General features: G+C 37.9%; 1 protein-coding gene across 2 annotated transcripts in view; it reads right to left on the reverse strand.

Annotated features, from left to right (window-relative positions):
* Nucleotides 1–889: 889 nt before the first annotated feature.
* Nucleotides 890–20,565, reverse strand: part of ASB7 (ankyrin repeat and SOCS box containing 7) — a 32,804-nt gene continuing 13,128 nt past the window's right edge. For both annotated transcript variants that reach the window (XM_064517896.1, XM_064517897.1), the window contains 2 exons: nucleotides 16,006–16,611; nucleotides 890–4,809 (listed from right to left, as the gene is read on the reverse strand). In XM_064517896.1, coding sequence (XP_064373966.1) covers nucleotides 4,670–4,809; nucleotides 16,006–16,611 — 746 coding nt within the window. In that variant the 3' untranslated portion in view covers nucleotides 890–4,669. The remainder of the gene's footprint in view (nucleotides 4,810–16,005; nucleotides 16,612–20,565) is intronic.

The following is a 20,565-nucleotide window of genomic DNA, read 5'->3' on the forward strand; positions in this document are numbered from 1 at the left end:
ATGTCAAATAGAATAAGTACACTTTCTTATCGCACACTTATACCAACATATGGAAAGACCGTATATTCTATATAGAATCTCATTTGTCAACAGCTTGTAAATAAATTTTTTTAAAGTAATAACATCAATTGTTTTAAACTTAACAAGTGAACACTCAAACAAGAAATATGATACATAAACAGGAACAAAGTCTTTAACACAGCATTTAGTAAATACACTAGTCAAAAGCCCGGTCAGTCTGTCAGTAACTACCACCAACAGTTCTAAACACAACTGTTGTCTTGTGCAACCTATGTACACTCAATGATGCTTGAATACTTTGCCGCTGGGCAAGGGAAAGCATCTTTTCCACTACCTTTTAGCAGCAATAGTCCTTATTCCCATTCCCTTCCTCTCCAACTTTTTGGGGTGCAAAAACTTATTGCAATTTTTGCTTGTACATCACTCTCAAGACTGAAAACACTCACTTCCAGATCCCCAGGAATATTCAGATATATCCTCCTTATTCCACTTTAGTATTAGCAAATGGACACAAAACAGACCTATCTACAATATCTGACCTCTGTTTGGTCCATTTTTGTATTTCATCTGGCACAGGAACTTGAGAAGGAAGGGTATACCTTTGAGACCTTAAAGTGGCTGTACTGGAACCCAAACAGGGAAGGAAGAACTATTCACAGCTAAAGACTCGTATGTTCCCTCCCTTCTGCAGTCCAGCTCCAAGACTGAGTTTTATTCCCCGATTTACTGGTACAAATCCCATTACAACCCATAAGACATGTGCACTCCTAGCTGGGGTGGCAAATTTGAGTACCAACTGTGTTACCGGAGTCACAGGCGCTGGAGAAGGGAAAAGGAGTAGAACAGACAAACATTGAGAGAAAGTGTGTAAAGTGATATTATGTTATTAAAACATCACATCAGAAATAAACAGAACGTAAACCAAAGAAAAAGGTTTTAACCAGATTTAACTTTTTTTTTTTTTTTAAACTTTCAAATTGACCCAAAGCAAAAACTTACATTACAAAGGAAGAACAAAATACATTATGATATCGGTAACAGAGTTGCATGGAAGCTGGATTTGTGGGCAGGTTGTAAATTGCTCCCGTCACAATGACATTGTGGGCTCTGGACAGATTTAACTGAGAGAGTTAGGATCCAAAATTTTTCATCTAGTCCAGGTCCACCCTGGTAACATGCTACATATTCTCTTTGCTTCAGGGTATGCGTCTGACAAGTCTGTCCAGATGTGTTCTCCTACTATTGCCAACTAGAGCCAGAAAACTAAATTTTCCACATGATCCCAAGGAAGCCAGATGTTATTCCAAGCATGAGTGATAATGAATTTAAAAAAATCCCAAGAAACAAAAACAAAAAACACTCAAGAGCTTTTCAAACTAACAAGCATTGTCTATAATGTAAATAGTTTAGAAATATGGTAATTAAATAATCTAAAAAACACTCTTACTCTGCTGTACATTTATAAACATAAATATTTACAAAAACTTTCTGCTTTGTTTTAAAGGATGAGGTTTGCAGTTTGTTAATGATCAGAGTCTTTTACTCGTATTGTTTCTTTGGTGTATTTGCCAATTTTTAAGGTTTATTATAAGTGTTCAACTGTGAATTTTAAGGTAATGGAACCAGGCTACATAACAAATTTATATTATGCACTTATCATCATTCCACATTCTAGTCCAAACAAAAAAAGTTCAGTTTGTTTTTCAAAGTATTTGTGCACAATATTTAAAATAAAGAAAACGACCAAATTCCCCATTACTGAAGTTTGGGTAGGATTAATGACGAATAAACTCTTGCACTTCACTCCCTCAAACACATGGGTAACTCTGAACAGCCGACAGTTCAGAGCTGCTCGCGTGCTGTAGTGCTTTGCTGAATCAAGGTCAGAGAAACCAACTTTCAGAGATGGTTTAGCTTCGTAAGAAAGGATGAGGGCTTCCCCCGCCTTAGGGAGGGGAAAGAGGATGGGATGAAAATGAATTTAAAAGAACAGCTTTTTACTGGCCTGAAATGTATGTGTGTTCCCTTTAGATGTCAGTTACTCAACAGAAATATCCAAAAAACAAACCTCAAACAATAAATAATGGAATTACACTTTTCTTCATTAAATAGCATTTTTGTTACCAACAAAGTCTTCCATAATTTTCTTCAGTCACAGCAACAGACAGAACAAATAATTTGCCTTAATATAGGTTGCAACTAAAATATACTCTAGATTACCTTAGAAAATATTACTGTAAAAATTCAGCGGGGAAGGACATTGGTTTAGACCAACTTACAAATGTAGTGAACAATATTAAGGATTTTAAAAAACAAAAACCAAAAACCCCACAATGTTAAGGTTCTGATTTCGTTTCACAAAACTGAAGACTCAAGCTTAAAACTTGCCAGTCAATTCTTCACTTTTGTCATCACGCCTCAGTACTGCCAAGGTTTAAAGATCTTAATGGCTGATCCGTCCTGCTTTGGTAAAAGCTGGCAGATACCATCACGCACGCGTGCTCTCACGCACCTCACCCACGCTCCCAGCTTGCTGCCTCTACAGTGCCACCACCACCACCACCACCTACGACCGGGAGGAAGCACCGTAAAGGTGGGAGCTCTGCTGCCCAGGGGTGACCGATGCGCTGGCTGGACATGTTAGGAGTGGATGTATTGGCTTCCTACGTGCTGCTGTGACATTAACTTGTGGTCACTGCTGAAGCAGGCTGGACTTGAACCAATGAGTTGGAGGTAAAAAGGTTCAACATCCCATTACCAATCCTCTGAGCCATCAATCTCCAAAATCACTTTTGTTTGGAAACCTGATGCAACATCAGGCACAATAGGAAGAGCAACTCCTCCTTGCTTGCCACAGCTCCAGTGTATCCATTACTAGCGATAAGATTTGTGTTTGAGGAACTGCAATCCGGGTTATAAAAAACTAAAAGGAACTAGTATAGTTAAATAATATGAGTATACTTGCTTCCCTTTTTCATACTTTTAATATTAAATATTTTGAAAGTGACAGTGTTAAAATTAAAAGCCACCACCGTTCCTTTCATCTCCCCACTGCCATTGATACAATCGGTACAAAAGCGCTCTTGATACTAGAGAGGCTCTTTAGGAGCCAGTAGGATGGCAAAACAAATGTAGAAGACACTGGCAAGAACCTTACGATGAATCCACAATCCCTTGAAAATTAGGGGAGGGAAACGATTGCAGATTTTGGCCCACTTTTTTCATGGCAAGAACGGCGTTTTTATCATCGGAAACAAAACTCTTTAACAGATCTTTTTAATATCTATTATGAAAAACACATTCAGTAGCCAAATTTCAGTACTGCTTGCAGTTGCTGCTTTGAGATTAATAGGAAACCATTTAATGTTTGCAAAATTTAAAATTTTAATATGAAGGGGACTTTTCTTGTTAGTGCACATAAAAGTTGCAAATTAGTAAGTTACGTGCACTTCCCACTCTAACCTGAAGCCAATTGAATTTCTGAAGGAAAAAAGAAAAATCACTGCCTTTAATTAAAAGGGTTTAGGCCAATTTCTTTTTTTTCTTTCTTTCTTTCTTTCTTTTTTTTTTTTTTTTTAAATGGACACAGTTTGTCTGAGGACCCGTAGATAAAATTTCAACTGAAAGTGAAATAAAGCAGGTTATACATTCATGAAATTCAGGGATTAATAATGAACAGCAATTGCCGCATCATTATAGCAATGGCATATCAACACTACAGTGAGGCAGCAGTTCCTATTCTTACAAATAATGTACTGAGACTAAATGAGGAATAGTGTGTGGGGGGAAGTCACACATAAAGGGAAAATACATCAGAAAGATTATTGCACAGGAGGCACTGTATGAGAAACAGAATATATTGGCTTCAAAAAATCTAAATTTGTGTACTCTTAAGTTAATGTAAAAAATACAGAGGCTATGCCTCTGTGTAGTGTACTGTCACTGTTAAAAATAGACTTACAAACAGCCGCCCATTTTACAGGGAATGTCAGGAAAGCAGAGGGCCCGAATTTTATCGGCATCCAAACTACAGTAATCAGGAAGAGAATAATACAAAAAGAGTCAGTGCTCACAGCTATGAATTGAACAGGCTACCTGCATTTTTTTTTTAATTTCCAAATGATATTTGTATGGTACTCCAGGACATGCTGATTACCAACTCTACCTTCTATCCTGCAAAAACATACGGCCAGGTAGAGACTTACAGCTATAAGGGTCTCAACGCACAACACAGCCCTGAAGATCTTCCTATAGGCATCCTTTTGCAGGACTGGTGCCTCGGTTCCCAAACTTTATCTTAATAATTGCTCAGCATGCCAATTCGAACCAATCACTTCCCTTGAAAGGCTATTTTCCATCTCCACTGCAAGTCTGCACACTTAATTCGAAAACAAACAAACAAAAAACCAACAGCAACTTTTAAAATGTAATATTGTATAGAAAGCTTGGACCTTGTAAACTTGGACCAAGAAACCAAAAATTAAGACCTTCTAGCATGTGGTATAAAAAACCCAAGGAAGTGTATACCTGCCTTCTGACTTCACAGAAAAATCAGAACTTGCATAGGATATACTTTGTGCAAGGCAACAAGCCTCTTAAGTATCTGGAATATAACTAATCTTGCTCAGAGTTCTTCTCTTCATGGATATCAGATATCATCAAATTTGTGTTTTAAGTAGTCTTTCATGACCTTGGCAATGGGTAGTTCATCAAGTAGTTTTAGGTTTTGAAGGCCTATACACTGACGAATTTTAATTCGGCATAGATCTTGCAAGTTTCTGGGCTGTCCTGAAAAGACAAAAGGAACACATAAAAGCAAAATGATCGCATTTTAAACATAATTCAAGAGAGCATTTACTTATTCAAATCACAGACATTTTTCGCTTTCTTGGAGGAAGAGGGCAAGGGCACAGGCAGAGGAAAGGGAAAAATTAAAAAAGCGGGATGCGAGTTAGTAACTTACTAGCAAACAATAATTCAGCAAAATCAAGGGATGAATCCTAAAAACGTTCACACTTCTATGCAAAGAATTTTACTGACATCAGCGCGAAGGGACATTACACATGTAAGGAGTTACGTTCATTATATTCACGCGAGGAAGCAACATGTGCTTAAGTGTTTGTAAAACAAAGGCCTAGAAAAGAGCAACTACTTTACATAATTTTTTGTGCATTTTTTCTATCCCTTTATCACCTGCAGAAAAAAAAAAAAACCCTCGGCCTTGCCTCTTTTAAAGCATTAAGGCAAAAATTTCTACATTCAACTGCAACAGGACTAGGTAGTCTCCTGTGAGAGCAAGGCTTGCAAGAGTCATCCAAGGATCACGCGGCCGAGTTAAGGTTTACTTTGTTTTTTCCCCCTTCTCCCCTCTTTCTAAGGAGACGGCAAGGACTTAGGATGCAGCCACAACCTTGTCGAACAGAAAGCACTGAAAATATGAGTAAACCACTGTTCACTGAGGAAACGCTTTTCTGATATCACATGAATTTAAGAGATTCTGGCAAGCATTTTTCAAAATAACCAGGCCCCTTTCAAGCTCCTTCTTAAGAGGAAGCTGTTAGAAGCCAAAAACTTTCAGAAATGGTCCCCCATGCCACATAGCATAGCAAAGGCTAATCTAGCCTTGTCTCAGAAAGCAGCCAGTAACAGATCCCAAGGAAGGAGGAGGGGGAAAAGAAGAAAAAAGAAAAAACCCAGAACAACAGACATTGAGAAATCCTGTCCCAGTACACCCGTCCAGCTTTCAGCACTGGTGGCTTTGGGCCTTCCCAAAGCAGCAATCGCATACAGATCAGTGTCTTTCACAGCCCTGAATGCATGTCCTCTAAATCTGCCTAATGTTTTTTGCACCCATTCATACTTTCAGTATCCAAAACATCCTGTGGCAAAAAATTTCACAATATAATTAGGCGTTGGCTGGAAAACTACAAAGTACTTGTATTTATTTTAGATCTCCTTCCTGATCGCTCCACCAAGTGCCTAGCATTCTTTGAGTTACGAGGCCTAATGAATAATCGCTCTCACGCCAGTCGTGACTTTACATACTTTTACATTATTCGCCTTCCGCCACTCGGACCTGGTACCTCTTTCCAAAGCTGAAGACTTTAGTCTGTTTAATCTCATCCTATAGAAGCCACTCCAAAACCGGGACCAAGCCAGCTGCCTTCCTTTCCACTTGTCCTCATCCTATGGTATCTTTACGGAGGTTTTACCAATAACGCGGCACGTGTGCTAGTCAGTATTTTGTTCCCTGACTTACCTGCGTCATGGTCTAAACCTGAAAAATGGGCCTAAACAGTTATGTCACCAGACAACTGCATAAGTGGAAATGATGCAATGAAAGATGTAGGTGCTTTGGCTGATATCCATACAATCCCTCGCCAATGGAGCAAGCTGCTGCAATCTTTTATCATCTATGCAATTGTTAATGGCAAAAGACAGCGCTTGCTTTTGCAAAGGCAGGCATGGGGATTTTACTGAGCCAACTGTTCGAATCCAATGTTTTCTCTAAAAGGGAGGAGGCAACAACAAAAGCGAATTTAAGTAACTCAGGTGGCCGTTTCCAATCTGATCTCCTGAGCTGCCAACACTAAACAAGACATTTGCAAACAGGAAACGCCTTCAGCACCGTGCGTGTGGGTTTTACGTCAAGGAGCCCGATGCCCTCGGCTCAGCGGGCGGCAAAGCGATGAGCGGAGAGGGGAGAGTTTATTAGACGATCCTGGTTAGAGCAACGAGATTATGAAACTGTTTCCCGTTTTCTACTTTGGGCACTTGGATGTGGTTTCAGAAGCCCTCTATAGTGAGTTCCCTTTTTTTTTTGCTGTGTGGGTTTTCCTATGGAAATGGACTGACCGGCCTATATATACATGCATTTATCCTAAACACTATAACTCTCTGAGGTAAGCTGGCAGAGACAATGCATGGAATTAGTTTTAGTCTATTTTTAAAGAAATTAGATTTGAAATTAAATAGCATGGAAAATGGAATATCCTTCATATCAGCTTACAATACTTCTATGATATTTATCACCAGAGTATCCAAATGTCAAATTCTTTTTAGTTATATACTTCAGCCATGATGTTGTGACTTTGAATACTGATGATAAATTAAGTAATCCACCAAGTAGTCTACCAGTGTTTTTTTTTCCTTAGCAAAATTTTCTTTCACCTGAAGGAATGAATTCCTGCAATTCAGAAGGTAGCTGAATGTTCAGCTTCCAGCTGCAGAAAAGGTACTTTTGGTAAGAAAGCACTTTTGGTAAGAAACCAAACAGACTACTCTTACGATGACAAAGAAATAGTTCTGATACTTTGAAGTGTGAATGAAAGCAAGGTTCAGAAGGGAAACACCTTTCTAAAACGTAATTGCAAACAGTGTTAGAGGCTACAGAGGACTATAAATCTGTGTGTATATTTTATGTATCGGAGTACACAGCAATACAGCTATGAGACCATGATTTCTGGTTTCAGGAACAAACGCCTTTTAATTAACAGCCTATGTTTTGTGTGGGAGTAAAACAGAACAGACAACTTAAAATACCCAGAAGAAATTGGTCATCGGTTAATTCAAAAAGACCTGATTATCAAATGTATGACATTTTCCCCTGATAAGCCTAAAAATATTTCCTGGGAATGTGCTAACAATGGACATTTCCAGTGTTAAGCACCAGTTGCTACATCTAGTGGCTGTTAGTGTCTTAGGTCACGCCTTGCAAATTCCAGGGTTATTAATGCATTCGTGATTTATTAGAAACAGTGTCTAGAGCACTTACTCATTCTTGGTTGCATCTGAATGAAAAAGAAAAAAAATAAAGGATTACAGACCAATGTCAGTGAACCTTAGTTTGGCAAACGAAAAATGTTATTAGTAACTTGGCAAAGTAAGACAAGTTAAATGATGAATAAAGCTCTGCCTAAAAACGATTAGGAAGTAACAACTTTAGGTTATATCCTGCATCACAAGTTTGGAAACATGTTTAAGCAAATAAGCTAGAGAAGAAAGGAATTAAGAAAACAGAAAGCACAAAAGATAAGACTGACCAAATTACCACTGTTGTGCAACATGGCAACATAAAAATAGTTCTAGTACTGAACACCTCAAAAAAAATCCCTTACCAATGTCAAAGGGATGCCTCAGTTACTGCAATGCTGTTATTCCGGAGCAGTTAGTTTATTGTCAGATTTTTATATAACTCTAGTTACACCTACAGCAGCAAACACTTGCAGTTACTGGAGAGCTGCAGGTTAACTAATGTGTTCACATGAACAAGCGAGATACTTTGGTATATTTATTTTGCAAGCTTTATAGCAATAATCAAATAAATTAGAAGTATTAATTACTGGAACAGAAAAGGAGATCTCTGTATTTCATCCATGTCTTCCACAGCTATGGCATGTGCCATAATGAAATTGCAAAGCCCCACCAAGATATTTTTTGTGTATAGTTTTCCAAACATGACAGATAAGTTTCTTCCCTACAGAAGAAATTATGTGAGGAAAAAATATGCATATTATCTTTATATATATATATATATATATATATATATATATATATATACACACACACATATATATACACACATATATATATAATGTTTTTTATATATATAAAGAGTACTACTGCTTTTCAATTTTATTCTCTCTACAAGCAGCACTTAAATATGTATGAAATCTAACATTTTCCTAACTCAGTTCAACAGATCACAAAACAATATCCAGAACTTTTTTCCTTAAATAATCTTAAATAATTCAAAGCAATTATTTCCTTTAAAAACAAAATAAACTTTTTCCCTATTATTTTTAATAGATCGGCCTTCTCTGTTAAAACAAGGGGAAAAATAATGTGTTTCAACTGCAAGAAATTGTTACAATTAATCCTGCATTTCCACTCATTACCTTATCCCTTCCTCTTTTTCGATTTGAAGATTTTCTGCTATTTTATTTGGCAGTTTGCTGTTGTATCCCAAGGACAGACGGGCTGTTTCAGACAGAGCTAGTCTCTGTTTAAGCCCCAGGTTGAGCCACGGAAGTTAGAAGTCACGGTCCTGTTCATCATATCCTACAATAATTTACCACCAGGCTCAATTTTAATATAGTTAAACTTGGGCTTCTTTTTTTTAAATAGAGCACAAACAATTTCTCTAACATCTGTATGCATTAGTTACCAGGGCTGGAAGGGACGAGGTAAACAGTAAGCTTTAAAGCTCTTTAAAAATCACGGAGTAAAAGGTTCCCGATTTTTGCTGCAGAGCATTGCGGTAGTTTATTTCCAGCCATCCTACGCGATAAACCAGCCAAGTTTTTCTTTTAAAACGTGCACGTAACAGCCGTAAATAGAGGAACACTGACAGCTTTGTAAAGGGGACGTTTACAAAACAAGGCAAGTCCAATTTGCACAGAACGGGATCACTGGACGTTTTTATTTTTGCGAATGCCGTGCTGTTAAGTTTCATCTCACATGAGTCCACTGAGCACTAATTAGATGGCATATTATCTCCCTCGGGCATGTTATTTACTCATCAGGAGCACACAGTCTTTGGGGGAATTTTTTCCTAGCGATCATGATCTGAGGAAATCACATCTCAGACTTGAGGCAAAGCAGAGACTGATGAGAACTGAGGGGAAGAGGCAGCTTTGCGACAGCCATGGGGCAAAAGCATACGCCATTCACAGCATTTTCAGTTAAAACCTGAAAAAGGCTAGGCTTCTTAACAAACGCTAGTAGTTCTTGCCACGTATTTGTATAATTTGCACTTACCAGAGACCTTTTGGGTGAAACACCCTATTTTTCTAGATAGGGCACACTGCTGAACAGGGACACATGTACATGGGAACACTCACACAACTCCTCCACGGACATGGTCCTCAAGAGCACACCACTTGAACCCACCCAACAAGTTTATATTTAAGGAGCATTAAGGCATAATATTAGGGCTAGTACCTTTAAAAGCAAAGATGTTTAAGGATGGCATCACCCACTTTTAAGAAAAAGAGATCCAAATATTGTAAAGGTACAGCGGGGGAAACCCCCAACCACTGTCCTCCACTAGAAGATAAGAGGACATCTGCACAAGCAGAGAAACCATGAACTAATCTCTTCTGTTACCCAACAGAAAGCTTAAGAGTAACTAAAATTAATGCATTTGTAGGCTGTTAGACAATCCTCTCCCCAATGTTTTGTTCCACCTACTTAAAAAACAAACAAACAAAAAACCCCAAACACACACCAACTTGTAAAAGCTAACAAGCAGTGTCATTGGCTTCACGTGGCTAGGCAATTTCTGAAGAAGTCAGAAAATAAAAAAGAAATGTCAGTTTTATATTTGGGAAGCTGCCCACAGTTTTCTTTGCAATATTAATACATTTCTTTAGAAACAGCTTACAGCGGTATTTCCTCAAACTGAGCCTCTGATTCCCCTGAGAATTGGGAAAGACTGAAAACAGCAGCAAGAAGCCATTTAGTAGTTTCTTTTTAGCTATAAAGGAAACTTAAAAATAAAAGTTTTGTGAAACATTAAAGAAAACAGTTCAAACCAGGCTGACTTATAGCGGGCAACAGCTCAGTTCCTTTAGAGCACAGGAATAAATATTTCCTCTACAGCCAACTCTGAATCCAGTTTTATTCCACAACTGTGAAGGAACTGAGCTGCTGCCAGCAACTGAAGTTAGTTAAGAATTTGCTGGTTTTCAGGGTAAAAAGGGTCTTGGAGAAGTTCAAAAAGGGGGGGGGGGGTCACAAATACACACACACACTAAAGAATTAAAGAATTAACTTATTAACTGGAAACTCGCATTCAAAAAGGCAATAGCATGGGCAATAGTATGGCTACACACACCAGCAGCCGGGAAACACGCTGATGAAGCTACTGTGGGACCGAAGAGGAATTCAATCACTCAGTGCAGCCCAAGTAGGTCCTTAACAGTTTAAGGACTGCAGTTTCTTGTATTCTAGCTTTTTTTTTTTTTTTTTTAAAGAGCTAAATAACTACCAAAAATACTTGGGTTTGCAGCATTCTAAATGCCAGAAAAAAACACTACCCAGAATCTATAGGTCTGAAATATAAACTCAGCCCTGCATGTCATATATATATAATATATATATAAAAAAATAATATACACACACATATACACATGTATGGGACTACTCCTGGTCCTGCCACAGCCAAAATACTAGAAGTTTTTGAAACTGCAACTATGCACTGTGAAACTAAACAGACTCCTCAAACTAGTAACCAGTTCAACAAGAAAAAGATAACTTTTAATCCTTTTTTTAAATGGGTATCATACAAGCCGCTTTCCAAGTTGTAGCTTAATTTTGTGTTCAGTATGCCTCTGCTAGAATACTTCAAATTGAAGCATGCTTTCATTGCGCTTTGAAAAAATAATTCACCAGAATTTAACTTTGTTAAATCTCAGTTTCTGGCACAGAAAATATGCACCAAGGAGGAATGGTTTTGGACTGAAAATTTATATATGGAAAAGCAGAATGCCAGTAAATCACAATGTCAGGTATTTGGCAATAAAATTAAGATCTAAATATGATAAACTATATGCCTGCATCAGACTTAAATATTTTGCAACTTATCTATAAATTTAGTCTCAGTGGAATTCACACAGCAGTTTCAGAGAGAGCTTCAACAGCATAATGCTTACCTATTTTTATGAGATAAGAAGTAAAGTGGCCTGAAATTTATGCCTGAACTGGTAGGTGAATGTAAAGAAAGGCTTAAGTCACATTGTTGCGCTACTTTCACATTATAACAGAGTACAGCATAAATGTGTAAATAGTGCCTTTCCCCTGGTGGGGGGGAACACCATACCTGACATATATTATTATAAATTTTATTTTACATAGGACTCTTGAAGTAACTATCCTAAAGTATTTGTCTAGACATATAAAAAGGATTCAACTATTCAGTACAGTCAACCGCAGCTTGCTTTGCTAGCTACATTTTTAAGTATCACACTAGGTTTAGGCAGGTAGTTCTGACTTAATCACAGCCAGACAATGCTTTGAAAGTTATCTTCCCTTTTTCTTGAAAGGAAGGAATCGGGTTAGATCAGTTCCCTAAAAAGAGAATTGGAACCCACTTTGTTTGAAAGGTATCAAAAACTACATGGGTCTTTAAGAAATAGTTAGCTGAAATCAGCAGAAAGTAACCATGATTCAAGCAACATTTGTGCATCACTGATCGAGCTAAAATATAATTTATAAAATACCTGTTTTACCCTAATTCCCTGCATAACACTGGATGACAAAGCAGATCACATTTGTTAGTGCAATATTTCCAGCAGCACTGAAGGAAACAATCAAAACTTCTAATTCCAGTAAATTTCTTCTGTAGTATAGCAAATATGAAGATACTGTTTCCTCGGCAATTATCCACAGAGAGAAATAAACAGATCGCTACATATTTTATTCTGACATTTCTCTATTCATGAAAGTTTAAACTATGCAAAGAGTCTCTTTAAAATGCTCTTCCAGTAAAGAAATCCTAGCGAAAAGTTATCTTTATTTAGCACAGACATCAAGACAAAGAAGGTGTATGCGTTTCCATACTGGACTTCTAATTTTTTCTGCACTTTGATAGTGCTTTAAGTGTCCTAAACATAAATGAAAATCTCTTGTCAAAGCCAATGATTTGCCCTTTGGAAAATACAAAGCTGCATGCAGATGAAATATCTGTATTCCATTTAGCTACTCATTTGGTGACCTTTAGATCTCATTCCAGATCTAAAGTTAGCTGTCTCTGATACCTGCTAACACACATGCCGCGTTACACTGCCGTGGCCATATCCATTTATTTCGTTATCTGCCTCCACACAGAGGAGCAACTTGCCAAGCCAGTTACAGGCTCTCTTCTCAGCTAAGTTATCTGAACAGTGATTAAATTAAATGAAGCTATGGGGAGGGATTCAAGGGTTCGAGATTTTTCAAGATCATAATTGAATTTTTAATCTGTTAAAGTTTAAATTTTAAAGTATTCTCCTAACACTTAACATTTTTATTACCTGCAGTATTCTCTTTATTATATATTCTCAAATTCTCTTCGACCTCAACTTAAACCATTCCATCCAGGACTGTAATCACAAATGTAATTCTCTAGACATACTCGCTACCAAAAAAAAAAGTGTATGTGTGTGTATATGTATATATAAATACACACACAAACACACACATACATATAGCATCTGTATTTCAACTTTGCATTAATTTATTCCAAGCTTAACCCACTAACAAGCCTGAAGAGGTAGCAAGTGAATTGCCACTGCTGCTTTGCACAACTGAAATGTCACACCGAAGGGCTCCAAAATGACTCTTTATTAGATGATTTCAGCTACCATGGTGGCTACCAATAAGCATCTTTGGAGTAGGAAAGCGTAAGCCATATTACATGAGAAGGAAAAGGAAGGTGATTAATAAAGTCATTAAGCACTTATCTTCCATACTGCTATTTCACGGAGGAACAGTACTCATTTTTTGTGCTGGGGGGAGAAAGCAAAGGAGGGGCAGATAAGAGCGACTGCCTAAACACTGAGTCAACAGCAGATTCACAGTTAAAAACTTCACTTTCCTAACTTCCAACTTCATGCTTTAATACTGAGAGGCAACTACACACTAACCTCATTCCTACTGGAATTATTACAAGTAAAAAAAATCTGTCTGTAATCAGGAAGAGTATCAGACACTTTCCCTTGGGGTCAGAGAACAAAGCCTCCAACACGCCAATCTTCTCATAGACGTCGGGAGTCAGTAGTAAGCATTTCTGAGAGCTTGATTTCTTGCCCGTTCTTCAGAACAGGGGACTAGACTAAGGTTGTGCTTATTGCCCATTAGAGCATCTGACCGGGAGCCAAATGCTTTAAAGGAAAACATTTCATATATGCTGGCTTTTGTGGACTTGAAACAGTACAAATATGTTATCTGAGGATAAAAATAATAGCAACTTTATCTTACATATAGAATGATAAATAGTCTTTCTTTTACCTGAAGTACCCAACTGCTTTCTTTCGATGACACATACCAGTTTGATACCTTTCATAATTTACATACATTCAGCCTAAAAACTGAATCTCCTGCAAGTAAATACTGCTTTCTGTTTTATTAAAAGATACCTTTTCTAAACCCTGAATGCATATATAAAAACTTACAGCTACAGATTTCTACATTAAGCATTTCCTCTTATGCTCAAATAAACAAACTAAAACTCCCTTTCAAGCCCTAAAACCAGGGCACTGCTACCAACCACAAGAGATGATTCCAGTACGACTACCGCTAGAAAAATTTTGTAAAAGTTTTTCCAGTAAATACATATTGCAATAGACTCAGAAATAACTTTCTCCCCTAGAGTGCCACAGTATAAGATTTCAAAGCTTGTCTGTACATCATGTGAGCTAGCCGGGAACTCTGCTATCAAAAGTCCAGCCGATTCTTTCCCCGTGTCCTTTCTCCTACATCGTCTTATTGAAGGGATTATTTACGAAAACAGTGGAAGACAGTATTTGGAGATTAATAAGGGCATCAGTCTGTTTACAGCTATTGTAAACTGTATATGAATATTAGTTTTGCTCAGAAGCACAAAGCTGAAGTGTTTTTGTCAGCATTAGACATTCCTCCTTTCCCACTGCTCCCTCCTTTCCACGCACAGAAATATAAGCCTTCGGCACAAAATTGGGATAGTTCCAAGATTATAATATCAGCCACAAATTTAATCTACAAAAGAAGTTTCTGTAGGCCTAGCAGAATTTACTTATTATTTCAATGAAATCATAACTTTAAACCCTTAAAATATGGAATCTACACTCTAAAAATAAGTTAGAATACCAACTTCTGACTTTCTGAATTAGTCTTTAGATATTGCAGAAAATCTCTGAAGCAATCTAATCCTCCAGGTTTACAGATAAGCTCTAAGACTGAAATATTGCAAGTCTCGATATTATATCATCAACCAATAACCCTGACTTTGCTATTATACAGTATGAAGCTCCCAAAGACAAAAGCAGGAAGAAATGTGTTCAAATAGGAAGGGGCAGGGGAAATCATATAAAACCAATTAGTTGCTTGTATTTCTATACTATACACAAAAAAAAGGAAGGGGCAGAGGGGAAGCACATACCAAATACCCTGTTCTTCTCTGCAATTCAAAGATAATCCTAGTTGGATGATACATTATCGGGACAGCTTAATATGCTTGAATTAGCAAACTCCTGCTAACTGCCAATCAACAAGTCCTAAATGCTTTAATACTATAACTATGGAGCACTTTATTATAGCATTGCATGTGCAATGAAAGAGTAAAAGAAAATTTTCAGTAGGTCTAATATACCAGAAAGTGACAATTAAAACAGAACAGAACATTAGTAGCCTATATATGCTCAGCTGTTTAAATATCAGAAGTAATGACGAGTTCAATTCCCTCTCGTATCAGAGATATCAACAAAATCAAATCAAAGCTACACAGCCTACAAATTCCCAACGAGTTGCATGAATAAAAAAACACCTGTTTTGTTGTCTGGTCTGAGGGGAGAGAAGACAAGATAACGTGGGAGAACATAAAGCAGCAAAAGCTCTTTCTTCCTCTAGTCACAGTGCCAGATGAAACAGCCACCAACTGCAGAGTACCGGCATAGCACTAACAAGAAAAAACCCTTAAAAAAAACAAAATCCCCCCCACACACATACTTTTGTGCTAAGACCATTAATGAAAGTAGATTTTACAGTCCATTTTTTTTGTTTAAATGGATGCTTCCTGTAGATATTTAAACAAAGCGAATTCAAATGAGATATACTTAACATTAGCACCTTTGCTGAGTAGGACAGCAAGAGATTCCCGGTACCACTATCCCTTCACTTTCCCAATAACTTCATAGTGCACTTAAATAGCCTCAAGGGGCAAAGAGGAAACATTCTTTCTGGGACTAAACTCAAAGAAGGCTTTAAGAGGACACTGTGTCCTGTGATTAACTTTTCTTACATACATACTTGTCACTTCTTGTAAGAAATCCAGACAGGGTCGGCTACTTCCAGAAATACTTATTGAAACAGCCAGTGGGGTCTGTCCTTCATAGTTCCTTGTGTTAGTGTCTGCTCCATAATTATACAACATTTGTGCACAAAGCACGTCATCTCTAAGAGCAGACAAGTGTAAGGGTGTCTGTCCATCTTCCAAGCGACCCAAGTTTGTATCCGCCCCTCTCTGAAGGAACATTCGGCAATAAGAGTGATTGCTTTTGATCACAGCGTATCGTAACAGGAAACCATTTTGAATGTCGATGTTGGCATTGTGATCCAGGAGGATTTTCACGCAGCTTGACCTCTCTCGGATAATGGCCAGCTGAAGCGGTGTAGTACCTTTATCACTGAGCGGATCAACCTCAGCCTTGAACTCCAACAGGAGCCTGACAAATGAGTCTCTGCCGTAGTGGGCTGCTACATGGAGGGGAGTCCAACCATCGTTGCTTTTTGCATTAATAATGTCACTTCTGTATTCAGACTCCAACATCAAGCGCGCAATCCTCGCTCGGCCATGCATGGCTGCATAATGCAGAGCAGTAAAGCCTCCAATTAAGTCCTTAACAGTGGGATCAGCTAAAGTTAAAATGGAAAAAAAAAATTAGAAGACATTACTGTAGTCTGGTTCTGCAAAAAAATAATCAAATGGTTGAATGTTATTATTTCCAGGCATAACATTACACAGGTTTTTTTAATACTTCAAACAAATGCTTGCTTTCACAAAGAAAAATATTTTTAAGGAAAGTTAAGTTACATTTAAGAAATAATTATACAAAAAAGGGTTTTTTTTTTTTAAATGCATGTTTGCATTTGACTAACAGTTTTCCACATCTTCTCAGCAATCCTCAGCTAACTACTTAAACCCTCTCTGTCCATCCAGTTTTCCTTCAGCTCTACAATATTACATTTCTTTCTCAGTGTTCAGCTTTTTGTTTTATTTTCCCTTGTGCTGCTTCTTGGTCTTAAAAAGAAGCATGTGTAGCAACATCTGCTGTCCCAAATTGCGGATGTTTTGTGGTCTGGCAGGATTGTATTGTTTTTAGGGTGTAATACTGTATTAGGTAAAACGTTTCTCTGTGGTCTGCAGGATTTCCAAAGCATGTAGGATATATGTTATTTTAGATTATCTTGATAAAATCTGTTTTTATAGATGACAAATCTGTTCTGAATTTATAGTTTTATAAAAATTTAAGATTTTACAAGAATGTAAGCATCCCATTATGGAAAGAGTCAGGGGACGTTAGCACAGAATACAAGTGATTAGACAGATTTTATTTTCCAAAACAGCATACAAACTCGGTGCGTTTTATGAGTTTAAAAAATAAAATAACAAAGCCAATTTATTTAATTCAATTCGCTCAGCAGACCCAGATTTCTAAAGCTAATGATTGCACTTGCCACATTAACTACCAAAGGAAAGGTGCCTGCCGCATTACCATTTCTCAGCTACAGAGCAAGCCAGGCCAAAAGGTTTCTCCTTCCACCGTGGGTAGATATCGCCTGTGGGATGGTAAAAGGGGAGCATACCACAGCTTGGATGTTTGAGGCACTTTCCTAACTTAAGTCTACTAGCTGGTAAGGAGAGATATTACCTATACAAGCGACTAGCCTGAAGTCGACACATGTTCAATATGCCAGTATACCCACTGGAAAAACTGGTGAGGTCCATCCTTCGTAATTCCTTGTGTAAGTGTCTGATGTATAATTGTACAACATGTGTGCACAAAGCACATCATCGCTAAGAGCAGAGAAGTGTAACACTGTCCATCCATCTTTCATAACCTCGACAGACCTGTCCTTGCATTCTGGCACTGAATTCCCTCATCTATACATACTGTATTTTAAAGAAAAGTAGAGCTGGTGGGAGGGGTGAGAATAGGACATTGACACTACTCAAGTTTAAAACAAACTTGGCTGAAGCCTATGAACACCCAGCGATCAGATACATCACTTGAGAGGAACACTTGGTCTGCCCTACCATATAGAAAGGGCAGAATTTTTTGTTCAGTTGCCAACGTATTTCCAAAGTGCAGGAGGAGATGAATTCCCATCTTAAAATTCTGGCCTACTGTGAATTAACTTCACAGTATAATATTAATTGCAAGCTAGTTTACTCTAAAGGTCTGAATATGTAAAGATTTTATTACAGAACAATAAGAAAGAGCTTCCCAATATGGATCTACTGTGACCATATCTGGGAAATGCACTGATGGAGACCTTACCAAAACAGAAGGACAGGCAAGAAAGCTCTGAGTACAGCTGCAAAAGTCATCCAGCAACTTTTAGGATTTTTTAAAAATTTTAAATAAAGATGGGGGGGGGCACAAGACAGCCTGGCTACACAATTAAAACAGCATTCAGAGAAATAAAATCAGACAACTGCCTCTAGTAAATAAATAGAGCAGGTACCTAGAAGAAATGACAGAAAAATTAAGGAAAGTTTAGACCCCTAGTGGCAACGGTCTTCCTGTCTTCTACGAAAGGCAGCAGAAGTTTCAGCACTCTGCAAAGTTGCACCTCAACTGAGTGAAGGTAACTGCTGAAGCACCCACAGGTTGGTAGGAAATGAAGTCAGTGACAGAAAAGCTGCTTCCTGAGCTGCACTATGATGAGGCCCAAAACACAGCAGAGAACCAGTATAACCCACAAAGCCATTAAAGACTAAGGGGAGTATTTCAAAGTCAGGATAGTCTCTCCCAGGGTCTGCTTCTTCCCACTGCTCAGACTACTCTAGATTGGTTCCTGATGGGTGATACGTACCTTAAGTCAGAAGCACAAACATGAAAATTAAGATGCAGGGGGGTGATGTATTCTGGGAACTAGAATTAGGGAGGAAGACGGACATAATGGAAAGGAGACAGCATCAGTGAGGGACAACCACCGTTTTGTGCTGTGCCTTCTCTCTCTTCTATGCTGCATAGGGCACGCATATCAATCATTTCTACCCTCTAACCAAGGTACAGGCCACTGCCACTCGTTTAGTCTATGCCATTTCCAAATTCAAATAGATACTGCCCAATATTTGCATGCATGTAATTTTGATGCAAATTTTTGCATTTTAGCTCACAAAACAAAGATGCCCTTTCCCTACAGTTTAAAGCAGCTTTCCATGCCTTCCCTCCTCACAAAATTGGATTGCTTTTGATGACAAAGGTCAACCAAAAAAATACCAAATCACATAACTGATAAGTGTCTCAAGAAGAACAGGAAAAAAACGGCTTCAGTTGGGGAAAAAGAAGCAATGCAAATAACAAAACTTCCAAAAGCAAGTCTGGAAACAAGACCTCATGAAAAAAATACTGCAATTTCTGTTAAGATTATGGGCTTCTAGTGAGCTAACGGTACCGGTTACCTCCTCAATTAGGCAAGTAATTTAAACAAGACCAAAACATTGTCCATTACTGTTCAGTAAATGTTTTGCTGCCATCTCCTGGACAAACTATTTTTAATTGCACGGGCACTTCTAGCAAAAGCTGGACCTATATTATGTTGCATACTATTTCCATCTTTTCAGTCCCTATGATATTAGTAAAAGTATGCTACAAAGCTGACACTGCCTTAAGAACTTGGGATTTTTTCTTAACTTCAGCATTTGCTTCATATCATGAAATAACTCTCTACCCCTGGAACACAAGCAAGGTAGAAACAAATTTGGAAAAAGTTCTCTTGCTTACCTTCCAGAATCTGCAGAGAGGGGGGAAAAAAAAAAAAGTAGCTGTTACTAGTATATTTAACTAGGAAGGTATGAAGCCAGCAGTTGGCAGCATTTCTTTATCTTGTCTCCAACCTGTCAAGCAATTATAATTGTTCCTTCTCAAGCTTCCCATTAATTTGGGGATAACAAAATCTAGAAATACGAACTACTGCATCTGGTCACTTCTCATACCCTTAAAGATTAGGTATAGCAAAGTGACGTAAATCTTGAACTGCTACATCAGTTATCAAGGACACCGAATAACTGCTATTGATCTCAAATGAGACAATTTGCAAGTTTAAATGATATGCAGATTATCTCATTTCACGTTAAAGTCAGGCATCTAAGCTAGTCATTTAAATTCCACTGTTAACAAGGAGGAGACTCTTCTTAATACTCTAATCTAGCGGACATATAGATTCATAGATTTCAGTCTAAAATGTTAAGAGTTTTTATTTACTGTCCAGTGGGACAGATTTTCCCTTCTTTTGTGCTACCTTCACTAGGTCATTCTATCATAGTCTAATTTGAGAAGCCAAGAAAGCAATACTTCTAGCTCTATAAAGTGTATCTATTATGTCAAGCTTCCTCCCCCACTAGGGTTTAATTATGGCCTCAAGGTTTAGAAACATGGCTACATACAGCTTCTTGTTTTGAATTTTCTAGGACAAAATTGATACAAAAGACCTCCAGGAAAGCATTACTGCTCAGGCACAAAAACACTTCATCAGCTGGCTTAGGGGGAGAAGCATTTCCCATTCTCCAGTTTCTCCTGGATTCTGCATGATCTTGCTAAAATTTAGATACCTTGCAGTCAAGACTAAAAATAAATACAA

The sequence above is a fragment of the Dromaius novaehollandiae genome, chromosome 10 (assembly GCF_036370855.1).
Source record: "Dromaius novaehollandiae isolate bDroNov1 chromosome 10, bDroNov1.hap1, whole genome shotgun sequence".
Taxonomy (NCBI): Eukaryota; Metazoa; Chordata; class Aves; order Casuariiformes; family Dromaiidae; genus Dromaius; species Dromaius novaehollandiae.